This window comes from Mandrillus leucophaeus, unplaced genomic scaffold (genome assembly GCF_000951045.1).
Source record: "Mandrillus leucophaeus isolate KB7577 unplaced genomic scaffold, Mleu.le_1.0 Scaffold82, whole genome shotgun sequence".
Classification (NCBI taxonomy): Eukaryota; Metazoa; Chordata; class Mammalia; order Primates; family Cercopithecidae; genus Mandrillus; species Mandrillus leucophaeus.
In genome coordinates, this window is record NW_012108919.1 from 119,065 (window position 1) to 138,729 (window position 19,665).

General features: G+C 49.6%; 1 protein-coding gene across 2 annotated transcripts in view; it reads left to right on the top strand.

The window, feature by feature from the left end:
- Positions 1 to 19,665, top strand: part of PFKP (phosphofructokinase, platelet) — an 85,897-nt gene that overhangs the window by 30,152 nt on the left and 36,080 nt on the right. For both annotated transcript variants that reach the window (XM_011967905.1, XM_011967904.1), the window contains exons 3-10: positions 9,707 to 9,784; positions 12,170 to 12,359; positions 14,187 to 14,352; positions 15,518 to 15,562; positions 15,796 to 15,904; positions 17,118 to 17,213; positions 18,576 to 18,668; positions 19,236 to 19,361. In XM_011967905.1, the coding sequence (XP_011823295.1) occupies positions 9,707 to 9,784; positions 12,170 to 12,359; positions 14,187 to 14,352; positions 15,518 to 15,562; positions 15,796 to 15,904; positions 17,118 to 17,213; positions 18,576 to 18,668; positions 19,236 to 19,361 (903 nt within the window). The remainder of the gene's footprint in view (positions 1 to 9,706; positions 9,785 to 12,169; positions 12,360 to 14,186; positions 14,353 to 15,517; positions 15,563 to 15,795; positions 15,905 to 17,117; positions 17,214 to 18,575; positions 18,669 to 19,235; positions 19,362 to 19,665) is intronic.

Genomic DNA, 19,665 nt, shown 5'->3' on the forward strand with positions numbered 1-19,665 from the left:
GCCTCCCAAAGTGCCGGGATTACAAGCATGAACCACCATGCCCATATGCCTGGCTTATTTCACTTAACGGTAAAGCACTTTCATCCCCATTGCCACAAATGACGGGGTTTTCCCCTGTATGGGTGAACAGTGTTGTGTTGTGAGCACGCACCATGTTTTCTATGTCCATTCATCCACTGACAGGCGCTGAGGCTGATTCCACACTGGGCGGTGGTGATCAGGAGTGAACATGGGAGTGCAGAGGTCTGTCTGTGCCGATTCCCTTTCTCGGGGTATATACCCAGCGGTGGGGGCTGCTGGCTCGTGGGGGAGTTCCAGGCATGTCATATTCTCATACAAGCATGTGATGCATTATGATAAAATCGGGGTAATTAGCATATCCATCACCAAGATCGTTTCTATGTTAGGAACATTCCAGTTTTACTCTTTTAGTTATTTTGAAACATTATACATTATTATGTATACGTTATACATTATATATAATATGAATTGTATATGTATTATACATATTGTATACAGTGTCATACATTATGTGTACATCGTTATGTATAACTTTGTTGTGTATTATTATTATTTTTTGAGATGGAGTCTCGCTTTGTTATCCAGGCTGTAGTTCAGTGGCGCGATCTCAGCTCACTGCCAACTCTGCCTCCCGGGTTCACACCATTCTCCTGCCTCAGCCTCACGAGTAGCTGGGACTACAGATGCCCGCCATCATGCCCGGCTAATTTTTTGTATTTTTACTAGAGACAGGGTTTCACTATTAGCCAGGATGTCCTGGATCTCCTGACCTCGTGATCGACCCGCCTCGGCCTCCCAAAGTGCTGGGATTACAGGCGTGAGCCATTGTGCACGGCCTATTATGTATTATTAAACATTATTATACATCATTAACTGTAGTTCCCCTATAGTGTCACTCACCCCTGGATTTTATCCCTTCTATCTCAAACTGTCTTTACGCCCCCCTGCTCCCCACTACTTTTCTCAGCCTCTGGTAAGCATCATTCTCTTCTGTGTCTCTGCGAGATCAGTTCTAACTCTGTCTTCATGAGATCAATGTTTTATTTCAGCTGTAACGGATGAGTAAGAGCGTGCAGCATTTGTCTTCCTGTGACTGGCTTATTTCACCTAATTTCTGCCTGTTCCATCCATGTTGCACTAAATGATAGGATTTCATTCTCTTTTATTGGCTGAATAAGATTCTGTTGTATATCAAGATGTGGAATCAAGCTAAGTGACCATCAGTGGGTGCATGGATAAAATGTGCTGTATATACGCAATGGAATATTTTTTCAGCCGTAAAAAAGCCTGCTTTTTAAAATCCCAAGCCTTCTGCGTCCTGGTGTGCCTGTCAGTCCTGGGTTTTGGGTGAGCAGTCGTGGGCCTGCAGGAAGTACTCTGGTGACTGTGGACCCATAAATCAACATTTCGTTTCTGTGTGCTCATCTGTGCAGTAGAAATCGTGTGTGCCCTCCTGTCTGCCTGGTAGAAAGGACTTGGAGAAGTCTTGAGACTAACGGGGCAGAGGCGCTGTTTGACTCCTTGTCAGGGATGAGATGTGCACGCCTTTGACTCCGTAGGTGTGTGACCAGGTGGGGAAACAGGGTCTGCACCTGCACACATCTGTTCATAGGTAGCTCTGCATTGAAGATGCCCAGCCCCGTCCCCGGCCCACTCTCCAGGTCATACCCACAGGCTGGGCTTCTCTCTGAGTCTCAGGCTATGGCATCTGGGGCTGGGCAATTCTTGGTGTGGGGGGGTCCTTTGAACCACAAGATGCTGAGCAGCACCTCTGCGTCCACCCACCCCATAACCACGGCAGTCAAAGATGTCCTTACATCTCCAACATCGGTGCATGTCCTCTGGGGGAAAAAAATCACTCTTTTTGGGTACCATTGTTCTAGACCTATTTGGACTCGAATTGAGAGGATGTTATGTTTTATTTTTTTTGAGCATGACTCAGTAATGTATCCAACAGAATTTTTCACCTATACTCTAGTTTCTAACCTACAGCTCTCTAGGTTACCAACAGACCAAAACAATTAAACAGATTACTATTAATTAAAGGGGCTTGTTTTTTCCTTTAGTAGTGCGTGTGTGAAGAAAGTGTTAATCTGGAAACAGTGGCATTTCTGCTGAAAGCCTGGCGTTGATCGACTGAGCCCTGCTGTCTGGCCGCTGCTTGCGCTCCTGTAAACCTGGGCCAAGCCTACGTGTGAGGCATGCCAAGCCTCGGGCTCCCTTCCAGGGAGACTCGGGGAGGTTTGCCAGTTAACCCATTCTTTTCTACCTGGTGAACCAATTGTTACTTCTTTCTTTTTTCTCTGAAGCTAAGGTTTTTCCTTAGAAGCCTACAAATGGCTTTAGTTTCTTGGAGATCATCATCTCCAAGATGTTGATCTCATATACCAAGTATATCAGATGCTTTGACCCAAAGGCCATGCCCAGGATAAACTACCCTGGCTCCGGTGGGTCAAAACCAGGCTGGGGCAAGTCAGTTGGTTAACCCAGGGCTGCCACTGTGGCTGCAGAAAAGAGTCGACTCCTTGCATTTGGTTTCATTCATGGATTTAATATCCTGTTGTTGAAGATTTTCCTGCAGAGTTAAAAGATTGTTCATCTTATTATAGTTCTTCAAATGTGACTCACTTAAGATTCTTGCCGAGCACCGTGGCTCATACTTGTAGTCCCAGCACTTTGGGAGGCTGAGGCGGACAGATCATTTGAGGTCAGGAGTTAAAGACCAGTCTGGCCAACATGACGGAACTCCGTCTCTACTGAAAACACAACAGGTAGCTGGGTGTGGTGTAATCCTTGGAAGGCTGAAGCTTGAACTCAGGAGGTGGAGGTTGCAGTGAGCCTAGATTGCACCACTGCATTCCAGCCTGGGTGACAGAGCGAGACTGTGTCAAAAAAGAAAAAAGTCTTTTATCTTAATTTTTTGTTTGTTTGTTTGTTTTAAAGTTTGGTTCCGCTCTGGACAGCTGTTTGTAAACATTATCAGAGCTATCTTTGTCGTCGTCCACACCCTAAAGAAAGGCTAGGAATAATTCTGATCATTTTATCAGCTAGTTCTTTCCATGATTAAAAACAACACATTCAAAAGGTGTCAGATAAGTGATGCCTTTTTATGTTGAAGGGATAACGGGTGTTGGAACAGCATCAGCATCCAGCCTCTGGTCTTCCCAGATGTGCTGCCACGGAGCCTGTGCCACCCGCCCCCGCCCCCAAGCTCAGCTCAGGTGCCCGAGGGTCTCCATCTCCCCACACCCCCTGGTCAGCAGCTCTGTCCCTGCACCCAGACGGGCCAACCCTTCTGAGCTTGAAATATCAGCATGTGATCTTAGCTACCCTTGTTTCAGCCCTGAGCATTACAGCTTGACTTACTATACCAATACACAAACCATTAACTTATCAATGAATTGATTGGCATCATGCTTCCCCTCCTTAGTCGGTCTCATGGAGGTAGAGAGTAGGATGATAGAGAGCAGAGGCTGGGAAGGGGTGTGAACAGGAGGGGGTACAGAGGTGGACGGGTGCAAACATATGCTTAGATAGAAGGAGTAGGTTCCAGGGTAATAGCAGAGTAGCCTGGCTGTGTTAGCAACAGCGTATTAATATATTTCAGAGTAACTGGGGGAGAGGACTGGAAATGTTCTGAATGCGTAGAATTTAAAAATACCCAGGGTGACGGACACCCCAGTACCCTAATCTGGTCATTACAGATTCTGTGCGTTCAACAAAGACTCACATGCACCCCACAAATATGTAAAATAATATGTGTCAATAAAATTTAAAACATACGGGGGAAAAACCTTTCCCTTCCTGATAGAAACCCTTCGTTTGCCATAGGAAATATTTCTTTTTGGATAAAATGAACCTCCTGCTTTTACAATTTTTTAAAGTGAGAAGTCTCACACTTGGGACCCCAAATAAACACCTTTTCCCCAGAAGTGCTGCTGCCCCCCTGTCTGAGGAAGAGGGTGGAGGGGCCTCTCCTAATCCAGAGGATTCCTGAGCTCGTGGGATGTGTGGATGGGGGTGGCCATGGAAAGCAGTTGGCAAGACAAAGACCAGGTGACAGCACTGGCCCTGACTTTTGGGGCTATGTCTGATTTTTTTTTGTTTTTAATTTGTCTCACCCCTGCCATCCCTGAGTGTGGCCCCTACCTTCCCCCAATGGTGTTGAAAGACCAAGCAAATTTGTCCACATCCCATTCAGTCACATCTCTTTGATGTTTTAAACATAACTATTTCTGCCTGTTAACTTCCTTGAAGTGAAAACTATTCAGCCACTCCATTTCTGTCTAAAAATAAGTGATGCTTGAGCACAGCACTGTGCAGTTTCTTACGTGTAGCTGTTGCTGACCTGACTCTGCAGGGTCTTGACCAGAGCCCATGCCTTCCACTAACATGCGTGTGTGCTCACCGAGCTAGCTGACTCCCAGAAGGCCAGTTCAGGCGGCCTGGGTCTGCTCTGCACTCCCTGCCTATCGCTGGAACATTGTCCAACAAAATCGACGCATCCAGGCTGATGGTAACCACAGGAACAAGCATTATCTTTTATTATATGTTTATACGCCAGCCAGGTCCCATGCTGAATTCTTCATGTATGATCTGCCTTCATCCCACCACCACGTAGGCCATTGCCCGTGGCTTCAGACAGTCTGGTTCCAGTCAACATTTCAGACTGCAGAAGAGCGCCATCTCCCTTCACCGCCACCTCCCACCACTGTGCTCAGCTGAATGAGCCTGGGGGAGGGGGGGGTCTTTGCTATAAGGCCACTGCCGGGCCAGTGCTTGGAACTCTGTCTCTACTGGGGAGGAAGGGTGACCGGCTTCGCTCCTGCTGGGGCTGTTGGTTGTACAACTTACCTGGAATTGTGCACTCTTAGCTTTGGCTTAAAGAAATCTGTGATGCCAGAGGGCTAAATACATCATGCTGTTGCCTTATTGGTCTTCCACAGAAGCAAGTGCAGGACCATACGATGGTGTGTCGTGTTCTAACCTATTTCAGAATTTTACAGTTGACTGAGTCTCCCAAGAAGAAATCCTGAGGCTGCTCTATAGAAATTTTCTATCAAGGAATGAAATCAGTGAGTGTGCTTTGCTGGGGTGATTGGTAGGGTCTCTGGACAAGAGCGTTCCTTCAGAGTCTTGTTGGGGAGGTGAGCAGGGCTTGGGGTGTGTACTGGCGCGAGGCTGTTTAATCTCAGGCTCTGCCTCTGAATTTCCTAGAGACAGGATAAAACCACGATTCCTGGCCTTTGAAAACCATTGACATAGTGAACTTCCTGCTGCCTCTCTTTCATGCACACCTAGTTTTGAACGCTGGTGTTTCCTGAGTCTAAGCCTAGGTAGCCGTTCGGAGCTGACCTCTCTGCATGCGTGCTCTGAATTCTAGAGGTGAAACACTTTAATTTATTAAGGAATATTGTAGCTTTAGGTTCTGTGGGGGAGGGAAAAGGATTAAACTAGGGAAAGCTTGATTCTGTAGGAAACAAAAAAATATAGTAGGCCCGGCGCGGTGGCTCACACCTGTAATTCCAGCACTTTGGGAGGCCGAGGCGGGCGGATCACGAGGTCAGATCGAGACCATCCTGGCTAACACAGTGAAAACCTGTCTCTACTAAAAATACACACACAAAAAAAGCCAGGCATGGTGGCGGGTGCCTGTAGTCCCAGCTACTCGGAAGGCTGAGGCAGGAGAATGGGGTGAACCCAGGAGGTGGAGCTTGCAGTGAGCTGAGGTTGTGCCACTGCACTCCAGCCTGGGTGATAGAGCGAAACTCCATCCCCCCGCCCCCCCCCAAAAAAAATTAGTATTTACTCAGAAGCAGCAAAGCCCATAAATCTCTAAATGCAGTAACTATGTCTGCAGGAAGCTGGTGATAACATTATCTGGAAGACACTTTTAAAGTCTGTTATCTCCAGTAGCTTATTTTCTTCTGGTAGTGGGAATGTTCACCATTTGGAGTTAGTTGAGTGAAGAATTCAGGAAATCAGATTGGAAAAAAGCATCATCTGGTTGAGAAGACACATGGGCCCATCCAACAAGCATTCTGAAAGAAAAAGCCTACTGCTGCCACACAGCAGTATAATTTCCCTTTGTCTGTAACTTAAAAAAAAACAATACATCTGAGATGTCCGAGAAAGCCGCCCGTAGGTGAACTAGTTTACTCCATTTATGATGGATTCAGTGAATGCCTAAAAATTCTGGCCAAAACCACCTCTACATATGGAACAATCTCCTACCTGGTTAGAAGACTGTGGTTATTTTGGCACAGCTCAAAACAATTTCGAATAAGTTACAATGACTTCAGAGCCTGTGGCATGTTCTTAGATGTGATCAAATGACTCAGTATAAAAATTCTATCGGCCGATGGATCCGATGCAGCCAACAAGGAGCGCTAAGGTTCATCTTGTGAGTCAGAGTTCACAAGACAGACAGTGTTACTTTGGCCAGAAAACTGAGATAAGGTTAAAGGTTTTATGCTCTGTTTTTCCTATGTGAGTCATAAAACTGGCTTGGAAGGCAAATTCCAAAAGGGTGTTTTAGGAAACATTTGGGCTTTGGCTGTAGTAAGATAAATATTCAGCCTTCTAAGAAGACTTCAAAAGAGAAAACTCATCTGAATTTCTACGTTGTAGTACGTTTGGGCAAAATGAGTCTTCCTAATTTAGTAATATCTTCCTTGCTAGGGAAAGACAGCTTAGAACTGTGGTTGGTGGTTACTTTTCACATGTTCCATGGGAATCGTGACTTTGCAAATTAAAGAATGAGTCATTTCCTAGCAACTTAGCTGACGCATGCACTAGACAGGCAGCTTTGGGGGCGGCACTCAAAGTCCTCCCTTTTAATTTTTTAATTGTTTTCTTTGCCATATGCATCTATGCAACACAAAATAATGAAATTATTTTTAGAGAACGTTTTACTTTTCAAAATGTTGTGGTTTGCAGAGCAGTTTTCTTATTACTCTAGAGGCTAGGGGATTTGTTACCATGTTTGATTAAATCCGTATTTAAATTCTGCAAACTCATGCAGGGAAAGGCAATTGTTTGGTTCCCACTATGGCATATTAAGTAGTAAAGTGCCGGGTGGCGGTCGACTTGGAAGCAGCGTCTGGGATAGCACGTGCTCCAGGAATACTCCGAAAGCTGATGCCGTGAGGGGTGCACGGTTGACTCCTGGGCCTGAGATGGCCTCAGGATGCTGCAGCAGCCTTGGTGGCACCCTTTTAGCAGGGCAGCGGCCGGGACTGGCGCCTTCCCCTCAGTCTCTTTATTTACCAGAAAACTGCATGCACAGAAATGACCGCAGCAGCTCTGGGTGTGGGAATTTAGAGCCGTCCGTTTTCAGTTTTGCCAGAGCCCCAGGGTTATGGCCACGCTACATCCCGGTCCACCCAGGGAGGTCCTGGTTTCTGCTGTGGTTCAGGCCTCCTCGTGGGTCATCTTTTCTCTCCTGAGATGTGGGCTTGGAGGATGGGACGTCGTCCCCCTAAGAAGGGTCCGTTTCAGCATGGTGGTGCAGGCTCTGACTCTTCGGCCCAGGTCACATGCCTGCTTCCTTGTTTCCTTGCCCCACAAGCTTCATGGAAGTGAATCTGGAAAGTCAAGATCACCACAGATGCAGTTTGTTCAGCGTTGCTCCCAGACCTGAAGAACGGGGTGCTCTGTTGTGCGCGCAGCATGAAGCATAATTCTTAGCAGAAACCTGGGAGTTTGGGGTGGTAGAGATCACTAAAAATGCAACCCCAAGGCTACGTAATCTCTTTATTTATGTATCCACCCACCCACCCTCCTACCTATTGTACTTCAAATATTCTAAGGAATATGGCCTCCAGGAGTCACTCGCGGCTTTGCATGCGGCCGTCTGTGCCTGGTGCGTCTTTGTGTGGACTACAGCACCCGCAGCAGGACAGAACAGAAACGGTGCCTCTCAGGGTGCCCTGTGCAGAGGGGAGGCCTGCGTCCGACCTCACACTTGCTCACCCTCACCCTCCAGGGGGACAGCTACACTGGGCTCATCTGCACTGCAAGGGAAATCTGTTTTCAGAGCAAGGGGAGACAATAATAATAATAATCCCTCGAGTGAGACTGGGCTATGTTTAGAAGATGTTTCACTGCTTTGCCATGGAGGTAGGGGCCTGGTGATGAGCAGTGCCTATACCAGCCTGTGAGCCAGTGGCTGGGTGCCTGGGGGTGTCTCAGGAGGTGCAGGCGGGGCTGCCATCGCTGAAATGAACCAGCTCTGCTTTGGGTTCTGTTCCATTCCAGACTGTTTTCTCCTTTCTTGTTTATTACATGTATGACACTAAATTATAAACACACACGTGGCCAGGCGTGGTGGCTCACACCTGTAATCCCAGCACTTCAGGAGGCCCAGGCAGGCAGATCACTTGAGGTCAGGAGTTGGAAACCAGCCTGGCCAACATGGTGAAACCCTGTCTCTACTGGGGGGGGAAAAAAAAAAAGCCAGATGTGGTAGTGTGTGCCTATAATCCCAGCTACCCCGGAGGCTGAGGTAGGAGAATCACTTGAACCCGGGAGATGTAGGTTGCAGTGAGCCAAGATTGCACCACTGCACTGCAGCCTGGGCGACAGAGCAAGACTCTGTCTCAAAATAAAATAAACATATATGTATATATAATGTTTCTGATGGAAATTTACATTTATAAATATAAGTATACAAATTGGCCAGCTATCAAGGTGCCTGCACCATTGATTAATTTATATACAGAACTCCGTAATCTATGAATCATTTCCTTTTTAAAAACCTTTCTTCCTTTTTTCTGTCCTCCTGACCCTCACTAAGGAGGGCTTATGAATCCAACAATAATCTATTGTGAACTTTTCTAAATCCCTAATAGTTATTCCTTCTTAAGGTTAAATCCTGTGGAAAGGGAGTTACATAGATGAAGGTACCAATGGGCATTGCTGCATTTCCTAATCTTGTAGATTCTGTGGAGAAAAAGATGGGGATGCATTTATCATTGAAAGGTAATTGTCCTTGGGCTTCTTCTATCAATATGTCCTCACATGTTGATATCTGATTCCCTAATGCAGTGCAGTGTCATTAATGGAGGGTAAGGCAGACAATTATTATTCGGCTGTGCTGTTTAATAATATTTAATATATATCTCAAGTGGCCCAGGTTGCCTTGGCAGACGGAGCCCCTGACAAAATGCTCCCTTGTATGTCCTGTGGTCGACAACACTGTGTGCCTGTGAGTTTGTGCTGAAGTATGATAAACACGTTGGGTGAACGTGACCCCTTTCAACCTCTCGGGAAACACTGGGCCATAGGAGAATGGCTTGATTCCTCGTTGCACTCGCAGGCTGAGTCTAGGCAGAAGTTCCCATTACTAGGGACGCGGTGTGAGGACTTTCCCACAATTCCCTGCTTTCCTCCAGCGCTGGGGCAGAAGTTCCCATTACTAGGGACTCGGTGTGAGGACTTTCCCGCAATTCCCTGCTTTCCTCCAGCTCTGGGGCAGAAGTTCCCATTACTAGGCACTCGGTGTGAGGGCCTTCCCCACAATTCCCTGCTTTCCTCCAGCACTGGAACTGCCCTGTCCTCTGACCAGCGGACGCTCAGGATCTAACATTCACTGTTATTTTTCCCATTTTATATAGTTTAAGGATCACTTCCTATTTAGTGAAGTTTATCTCAGTTTTACAAGATTCTCCCTTTCTCCCCTTAGGGCTACCAGGGCATGGTGGACGGAGGCGCGAACATCGCGGAGGCCGACTGGGAGAGCGTCTCCAGCATCCTGCAAGTGGTGCGTACTGGGCTGCTGTCCACAGGGTTCTCTGAGTTGGAGACTCTTTCATGTGTAGTAAAGTCCCAGAACACTTGAGCTCAGATCAGTTGATAGAGATTATGTGGACAGAACAGACTGTGAGAAGCTCTTTACTTTTGGTTTGATCTTTAGAAATGCATGTGTTAATCTGTGACTCACTTTGAGTATTTGCTAATAGAAATAATCCAAATCGGTGCCTCCCCGCTGAAGACACTCGTGGGGCCCACACCTTCCTGCTGGTCTCAGGCTCTCTCTGCATTGGGCGCCTCTTGATTTCTGCCATATCGGAAGGGAGGTGGAGGGAATTTTGACAACCACAGAAGTTAGGTGGAGCAACATTTGCAAAACATCAGGACGTTGTGGGCTGAATTCACACAGGGGAGCGTTTCCATTCTGTGGTCGTGATTGACGTAGGAAGACGTGAACAGAGGGCTGAAGTGTGTGTATCAGTGAGTTTGTGTTTCTGCATGTGGTATATGTGGTGTGTGAATCTCAGTGTGTATGTAACTGAGTTTGGTGTGTGTTTGTATGTAGGTGTGTGAGTCTGAGTATGTGTGGTTTGCCCGTGTGTATGTGTTAACTGTGTGAGTTTGTGGCTAGCGAGTGTGTATCTGTGTGTGGGATGTGTGTATATGTGGTTTCCTTGTATGTGGAGGTGTGTGTGGTGTCTGTGTGTGTGTGTGGTGTGTCTGTGTGTGGCGTGCCTGTGGGGGGGGTGTGTGTGTATGTGTAGGTGTGTGTGGTGTGTGTGTGTGTGAGCGAGCGAGCGAGGGAATGGGAATGGCACCCACTCCTCTGCAGTCCAGTTATCCTGGTTTTGTTCCCAAGTTGCAGCCACCTCTTTTGTCTTTTTGGTGGGAGTTTCTGGGTTGCTGACTCTACCTCCCATCGTGCGGGCTCTCATGCTGCCCCCTGGCTTTTTGTCCGGGCAGAGTCTGGAGAGCACCCCTGCCCTGCTCTGCGCCCCTACCCTCACCTGCCTTGGGGACCGGGTTGTAAGTGGTCTCGGTCACACTTGGTGCTGGTGACACAGGATCGTGTGGAATGAATTTCAGTTTTTATGACCTTTTCATAATGCTTTGACAAATTAAATGATGGTAGGTTTCATGTAAAAATATAAACTTTTCTGGGATTTGGAATACTAATAAGTCTCCATATGTGAAAAGGAGTTGTGTGCGTGCACCATTGGTGTATTGAAACACACACTCATGGGCCAGGCACGGTGGCTCACGCCTGTAATCCCAGCACTTTGGGAGGCCGAGGTGGGCGGATCACGAGGTCAGGAGATGGAGACCATCCTGGCTAACATGGTGAAACCCTGTCTCTACTAAAAATACAAAAAAACAAACAAACAAAAAAAAAAACAGGCGTGGTGGCGGGTGCCTGTAATCCCAGCTACCAGGGAAGCCGAGGCAGGAGAATGGCGTGAACCCAGGAGCGGAGCTTGCAGTGAGCCAAGATTGCGCCACTGCACTCCAGCCTGGGCGACAGAGTGAGACTCTGTCTCAAGAAAAAAAAAAAAAAGGAAGAAGCAGGCAGTCACATCAATGCAGGGGTTTCCTGGGAGCTGCCTGCAGACCGAAGTCAGGGAGAGCCCTTGCCTCCAGCGCGGAGACAACCCCTGCTGCGCTTATGAGCACCTTGCTTGACGAAGTCAGCGTGCGTCTAGGGATCCAGTCTGGACTGGAGTTTGTTGGTGCATTCATGATTTTATTTAAATGAATCCTGCATTTGTCGATCCCATCAATTCTTAGTTTTTGGAAAACCAAGTGTGATGAATCATGGTCTATGTACCCTGGAAGTCTGGATGAAATAATTTCAGTTCCTGAACACATAGCTCTTTAAAAGCGGCAGCGGGTATGTGGTGCAAAAAAAAAATCCCCTTGGCCCCAGGTTCCTGCTGGTTTTACCTGTAGGTGCTGTAAGGGGAGACTGGAGGGAGAGCCTGGCCTCTGGTCACGCCACTTCCCTTGTCCTGGCCGGCGTGCTTGGTGGTCAGTGGGTTCGTCTTTGGTTCCACATGCATCTGGTTGAGCTCACTGGCCGGTGCTGGGGCGGCTGCTGTGACCCCACAGGCTGGTTCCTGCTCCATGTATTTAACTGATGGCTGCTGTATGTCTGGCTCCTCCCCTCCCTGGCTCCTCCCCTCCCTGGCTCCTCCTGGTGTGATGCGCCTGTCTTTGTGGAATGCTGGTCTGGGACTAAAAACAGGAAAATCATAGTCTTTCATAGCTAGTTACTGACAAGGTGAAAATGAGAAAAACGTGAATTCCAGCCCCTGTTTATAGTCAGTCTGTGTGCGCCATCCACCTGGCTTTCTGTCATGTTGTGAGGAGATGAGTAAGCTGGTGTCGTCTTTCCCAGGGCGGGACGATCATTGGCAGTGCGCGGTGCCAGGCCTTCCGCACGCGGGAAGGCCGCCTGAAGGCCGCCTGCAACCTGCTGCAGCGCGGCATCACCAACCTGTGTGTGATCGGCGGGGACGGGAGCCTCACCGGGGCCAACCTCTTCCGGAAGGAGTGGAGCGGGCTGCTGGAGGAGCTGGCCAGGAATGGTGAGTGGACGCCTGCTCCTGTGTCCTGCGGGTTTTTGTCCTGTTTCAGAGCTTTGGAACGGACACATTTCCCTCTTCACTGCAGCGGAAGCACCTGTTCTCACAGATCTTCCAGTCACCATCTCAGGACTTTTTATGATCTCAAAACACAACAGCAGCCATCATAAGAATGCTAGTAATTTAACCTTACCATGTGCCAGGCACCCTTTGACCTTTGACAAGGATAGTTTTATGGAATCCTCACGACAGCCATCCAAGCCAGTTTTTAGATCATCCCATTTACAGATGAGGAATCAAATAGCCACTCGGCTGTGGGGTGGGCCAGGTCCCCAGCAGCCTGGGACACCAGCGTCCGCCTTTCAGCCCTCACACTGTATCTCTCCAGCTCGCTGGGGTCCCTTAGAACTGAAGTTCTCACAAGACTTTATTTATTTAGATACATTTCTGCCAATACATCATCTGGTACCACCTTTGACACTACTTAGGAAAGCGTTTCTGAGAGTCCTGTGTGTATGTAGGTTTTTTGGTTTGCTTGTATTGAGACGGAGTCTGTCTCCCTTGCCCAGGCTGGAGTGCAGTGATGCGATTTTGGCTCACTGCAGCCTCTGCCTTCTGGGTTCAAGCGATTCTCCTGCCTCTTTCTCTTCCTCCTGAGTAGCCAGGATCACAGACATGCACCACCACACCCGGCTAACTTTTTTTTGTATTTTTGGTAGAGACGGGGTTCCATCGTGTTGGCCAGGCTGGTCTCGAACTCCTGACCACAGGTCATCCACCCACCTCGGCCTCCCAAAGTGGAGTTTTTCTCCCTTGAAGCAGTTGTTATGTAATTTCAATGCAATATTAAATATGACCAGGGAAGCATATTGTTTAATAGCAACTTGATGAGAGGCGGCTTTGAGGCAAAGCAGCTGTCTCCAGGCTTGTGAACATCCTTGTAGGGGACGGAGAACGCTGCCTGCTGGAAGCAGCCAGGCCTCACAGTTCTTGCTTGTCCACGTCGTCCTGGTCTGGCACAGCCCACTGAGTGTACAGAGCAGGACAGCGGCCACGAGTCCGGGCCTAAGCTTGCCCCTGGCCCTTCGATGGTTCCGACTCCCTTTATGCAGAGCTGCACAGCCCAGGTCTGTCCTGAGTGCGCGGTAGATGTCCACCCACGATCCAGCTTCCCACAGATGCATGAGAAATCAGTGTGAAGATGGCCTAGTGTCTTAGATTCTCAATTCCGTAATTGTAACATATCCGTGTTCAAAGCCGTGTCATTCTCGGAAGCTGTTGCCAGGAAATACTGAGATTTTTGTTTACCAATTGCAAATGTGGATCCTTTCTTTTATTTTTCAAATCCACTGCTCTTGTCTAAGTGCCAGGTGACAGTGCCCATTGTGTGTAACTGCTGCCAGCTTTGTCTGGCTTCTCTTTCCTTAACTATGCAGAATCCGGTTGCATTGAGTTCTGAGGAAATAAAGAATTGACCTGGGCAGTGGCTCACACCTATAATCCCAGCCCTTTGGGAGGCCAAGGCAGGACGGTCTCTTGAGCCCAGGAATTTAAGACCAGCCTGGGCAACATAGAGTCTGGCTCTACCAAAAAATTAAGAAATCAGCCAGGCATAGTTCTAACTTCTCAGGAGACTGAGGCAGGAGGATCGCCTGAGCCCAGGAGTTCAAGGCTGCAGCGAGCTATGATGGTACCACTGCACTCCAGCCTGGTCAACAGAGTGAGACCCTGTCTCAAAAAAATGATAATACATAAATGATACCAGTAACAAATCAAAGAGTTTAGAGTGTTTGTTTAGGGTGGTTGTGTTGCTGTTTGCTCCCCACGCAGGCCAGATCGATAAGGAGGCCGTGCAGAAGTACGCCTACCTCAACGTGGTGGGCATGGTGGGCTCCATTGACAATGATTTCTGTGGCACCGACATGACCATCGGCACTGACTCCGCCCTGCATAGGATCATCGAGGTCATTGACGCCATCATGACCACGGCCCAGAGGTAAAGCACTCAGAGGAACCGGCGGGAGGCCACATGGGGCCCGATGTGTGCCCAGCTCAGATGTTACCACGGGCTCTAGAACATTCTGCAGATTGGGTGTCCTGGTGCTGGCTCGTAACTTGACTTTTAGGAACTATTGCCAGAAAATTGTTCTCTGGTCTGCTTTCCATTTTTAATTTTAAAACATTCCTTGTTTTTAACCCGATGATAAAAGAAAGCTGTTGATTAGAATTTGAAAGGAAGAAACAAAATAATAATTATCTGAATGTCCTATCCAAACATCTCCGGAAGGAGTGGCAAGAAGTAAACTGTGGTATGGATTTTTCACACCACTCATGAGAGATGCGGCCAGCGATGTCCTGCCCTGTGTAATCTATGGATTCACAAAGTGTGGTGGGGCCACAGCATTTGATCCGAGGTGCTCTAGACTCGGCGGATTATCACTGATGACTCTGTGGGGCACCCTACAATTTCTGAAGCAATTTGCATGAAAACCATGTGAAATGGTAAATAGAATAAGTGTCTCCCCTTTAAGGACGAGGTGCTTGAGACTGAGAGAGTGCTGAATCTAGTCCCCGGTGTGGCGCCTCCCAGTCCTCTGTGTGTCCTGTTCCCAGTGACGCCTTCACTGGACATTCTCAGTGCGTGGGCGTGAACCCCACAGTTGGTGGAAAATCACTAAGTTGGAAGGCTGCTCAGAGCAGTTGGATTTTTCCATTCCCTGGGAAGACCCAGTCTCTGGGCGTTAACCACTTAGTGACACTGGCACGCACTTGTTTCCCTGGGAGAGATCCAGCCGTGGCTCTTGACAGCAGCCACCGACTGTGCCCAATAGAGAAGGTATCTGGGAAAGAGCCCAGCACAGGGCCTGAGAGTGTGAGTGTGTCCTGGGCACAGGCAGGCAAGGTGTCAAATGTGCAACTGGAGAGCGCAGAGGTGGCTCAAGTCACTTTCCTCACAGGAGTCTGGAAGGCTCCTGCATAGCGTTTGCCTTAGTAGAAAATGAACCATTTTTGAAGCCTAAGTCCTTGCAGGCCTCCTGGCTAACTCGGCTGTCAGAGCCCCTTCTCTCTGCTGTCTGAGCTGTGTCCAGGGCTGAGTGGGTGCTCCCTGTGTTTCTCTGCTTTCTGAGCTGTGTCCGGGGCTCCCTCTGTTTTTCTTCCAGCCACCAGAGGACCTTCGTTCTGGAGGTGATGGGACGACACTGTGGGTATGTACCTGCGGTGGGTCCAGTGAACGCGGTTCGGGTTGGGGACCCTTAGCGTCATCTCCCTGAGGCTATACCCCACATCCAGAATGCTCTCGCGGAGAGTCCTGGAGGGGCCGGTGTCCCGCTTCATACCTGGCATTAGATCTGCCCATCTGTCACTGAGTGGGGTGCCTGGGGTACCCTCATGGGAAGGATCCGTCTGGGGTGTTGATGCTGTTGCCTTGTCCACATAGGTACCTGGCCCTGGTGAGTGCCTTGGCCTGCGGTGCGGACTGGGTGTTCCTTCCGGAGTCTCCGCCAGAGGAAGGCTGGGAGGAGCAGATGTGTGTCAAACTCTCGGAGGTAATGTGGGTCCTGTGGCCGTCGACAGCGGGCGATGCTGGCTGCATTGCTTTAATCAGGATCCCAAGTGGGACGGCATTTTAAGCAAGTGAAAATATTTCTCTGTCTCCAGTTTGTCACACTTTGTATTTCACTCTATCGACTGTGAGTGTGGGGCATGTTTTCCTCTATGAAGGCTGAGACTCAAGGCAGAAGAGGTCTCATTTAAGACCTGAGTCTGAGACAGAGTGAGCCTGGTTAGAATGCCCTATGTGTGCCTGACTCTGGCAGGTGGACTTCAGGCACTGTTGGCTCCAGGCTCCACACAGCCACCACTACCATTTTCTACGGGTGGGTCTTTAATGCGGGGCTTTATAGAAAGTGAATCCATTGAGGATGAGTTAATCCACATCGTGGAGTGGTCGCTGTATTCCTTTCATGACCTCTTTAGGCTCACGTGACTGCTGTGAGCATAGGAAGGACAATGGGGACAGCAGCTACGGCGGTCCAGCAGTGCAAGGCCTTTCGGGTGCAACTGTGGCCACCAGAACCCACTGTGTGGGCCCTGTGTTCGCTCACACTGTGTTTTCTGTCCCGCCTCTCTGCTGCTGGAGCCTGTGCGCAATACAACTTCATCCCAGTGGCCGGGCTTCGGGGCCTCCCCTGGGAGGGGCCGGGGAGGAGTGGTTTACAGGGAGGTGGCAGGAAACTCTGGAGGGAGGCAGAAAGCATGAGTGCACGAGGCGCCTGTGGGGAGTCCATCTCTGTGTCCTTCCCCTTGGGAACACCTGTCAGTCACACCAGTGCCCTCCACCGAGGGCTGGCTGGGGGCCACATTTCTGTCTGTGGTGGTGATGTGAGCTTCCAGTCCCAAAGAGCTCTCTTCCAGTGAGCCACAGCTGCCCTGCCCCTTCACCCCTGCCCCTCGCCCCTGCCCCTCTCCTCGCCTCTGCCCCTCACCCATCCCTGCCCCTCACCTCACCCCTGCCCCTCCTCACACCCCTGCCCCTCCTCACACCTCTGTCCCTCCTCTCACCCCATCCCTCCCTGCTATCATCCAGAGCACCTTTCACCACCTTCTGATGTCATTGGGGAGCAGCTCTTAGGAAGCTGGGCAAAGATTCCTACCCAGAAAGAGGCTAGTTCAGTCCGAGACAGATTTCTGTGGTTTTGTTGTAGTTGTTGCTAAGAATGGGATTAGGAATTTGAGAGCTTTAATTTTCTGTGTCTGCAGAACCGTGCCCGGAAAAAAAGACTGAATATTATTATTGTGGCTGAAGGAGCAATTGATACCCAAAATAAACCCATTACCTCTGAGAAAATCAAAGAGGTGAGTGCGTGCAGCTGTTCCCTTTTGCTTGGTTTCTGCCTGGAAGCAGGGGAGGTTAGCATCATGGGCAGGCTTGGTTTAGAACACTGAATGATTAACTTTTTATCCTTGATATTTAAAACATTTTCATCACGACTCAGAAGTTGGACGGCCTGGGAAACACGCAGAGGCATGGGGGCCTGTTCCGCTTGCGTCCCCTCTTGCCGAGCCCCTAGAAGTTCCGGGACTCCCCCGCAGACATAGAGGTCAGCTCGAGTGGTCACACGTGTTCTTTGGATTAGAGCGTTCTGGCTCTTAAACGTGAGCTGCTCTGAGAATGAGGACTGAACACTTGGCAGCTGACCTGGGCTTCTGTTTGCCACAGGGGGAAAAGGCGGCGCCTTGCTATTCCCTGTGCCCTCCCATAACCCAGAGCATCAGCTGAGCACATTCTTACTCACAAAGAAAGCTGCTGTGTCCTCGTGGCCCTGCCAGGGGACGAGCTCTGGCAGGCTTCATGCCCTGGGGCTTGCTCAGTGCCTGCCCATCTGGAGAGGACTCCGATGCCATGGGCCGGGCTCCTGCTGTAGACGGGGCTGGGCACGGGCTCTGGCTCTAGCAGCCGCAGGGCAGAAGGCATCGCCACCTGCCTTTGTAAGTCGTGTTCTTTATTGTGCTTTGTTATGGTCAGTGAAGGAGCAAAACATGTCTCTGGATATGAAAACGGTGACAGACACCGGGGAAAGACAGCTGCCAATATTTATAAGTGGTAGTCCATAAAGTCGAGGCAAATATTTTATTTCCCACTTAATTATAATTAAATCACAGGACAATGGACCAAGAAGGAACCATGAAATTCACGTAGCCCAGCCCCACTGTTCTTACAGAGGAGTAAGCTGAGTTCCAGAGACAGTCAGTGGCCTCTCCAGGTCACCGGGCCAGCGTGCCTGTGGGGTGGGGCGAGGGGAGTGCCTTGATTCGACTGGGTTGTGCTGTCAAATCACAGCTAAACAAATTTAAGCTGGTTAAAGGAAGATGTTTACATTTTTGTAAAATATAAGTAATAGTTTAAATGCAACCTACTGAAACCTTTTTTTTTTTTTTTTTTTTTTGTTAAAGCACCAAACATGTGACTTGCATTCATTTTCTAGGTGCGAGCCAAGATTTTGTTGGGTAACAAAGGTATTATTTTTAAAACCGAGTTTCAGCTGCCTGTTATATATACTAAATGTTCTGCTAGGAAACAAAATTTAGAAATAACTCTTCCCATTTAGATCTGAAGAAAGAGTGAAAAACCTTTTTCAGTGCCCCGTCCCTCCTTCCAGATCTGGGCTGCTGGGTCCGCATCACGGTTCCGCATCCTAACGAGACGTTCCCTTGCAGCTCGTCGTCACGCAGCTGGGCTACGACACACGTGTGACCATCCTCGGGCACGTGCAGAGAGGAGGGACCCCTTCGGCATTCGACAGGATCTTGGTGAGGATGGGAGCGTTGGGCATCTTCACAAGGTCTCTAGCAGGGAGCGTTTCTGGAGAGGCGCAGGCACCAGCCGGCCACAGAGGCTGGCAGGATGCTCCCCCACAGATGCCGGCGGCCCGGCCCTCGTCTTAACGATCCTTGAGACCTTTGGTGCAGACCAGTGGCTAGGCCTACAGCCATTCAGAGGCGGGGAGAGCTCCCTAGTGTGGGAGGGCAGTGCCTGCTGTTGGGATGACGTGGACCCCAGAGGACACAATCCCAGGGCAGAAAGGCTGTGTTCCTTGTGTGGGTTTCTGGAAACTGTGACTCGGGGCAGCAGGAATCCCAAGTACAAACTCAGCTCTTAACACTCCTGCTCTCCGTCTGGCCCTGACCTCCCCTCTGTTGCCATCTTGCTGGTTCTAAAGGAGTGGAAATCGCTTTGCTCTGAAGAGTTAGGCTGCAAGTGGGGAGAGCTGTGAGCACCTGACTGAGATCATTGGGGGTCATGGAAAGACAGCAGGAGGTGACAGGGACGGTGCAGGGTGGGGGGCTGCCCCTGACCCACATGGACCTGGTTTCCAGGCCAGCCGCATGGGGGTGGAGGCAGTCATTGCCTTGCTAGAGGCCACCCCGGACACCCCAGCTTGCGTCGTGTCGCTGAACGGGAACCACGCCGTGCGCCTGCCACTGATGGAGTGCGTGCAGATGGTGAGTGGGCAGCCCATGGCCACAGGCGGGGTGGGGGCGGCTGGGGACAGACGCTGCTTGTCGGGCCGGCCTGGGCACCTCGGGTGTCTCGTCGGTGCACGCTGCATTACACGGCCTTTCTGAGAAGGGGGTGAGCTGCCCATGGGGAGGGAGCAGGCTTGTGTTCTCACCCACACCTGCAGAACCTGCGCCGTCTTCACTCTTTGGTTTTCTAAGTTACCGTCTGTCCTTGTGGCACGTAGTTGTAACCTCCCCTGAGATGGGTCTAGAGTGTTGGGATCCCAACAGTCGAAGAGGTTCCAGG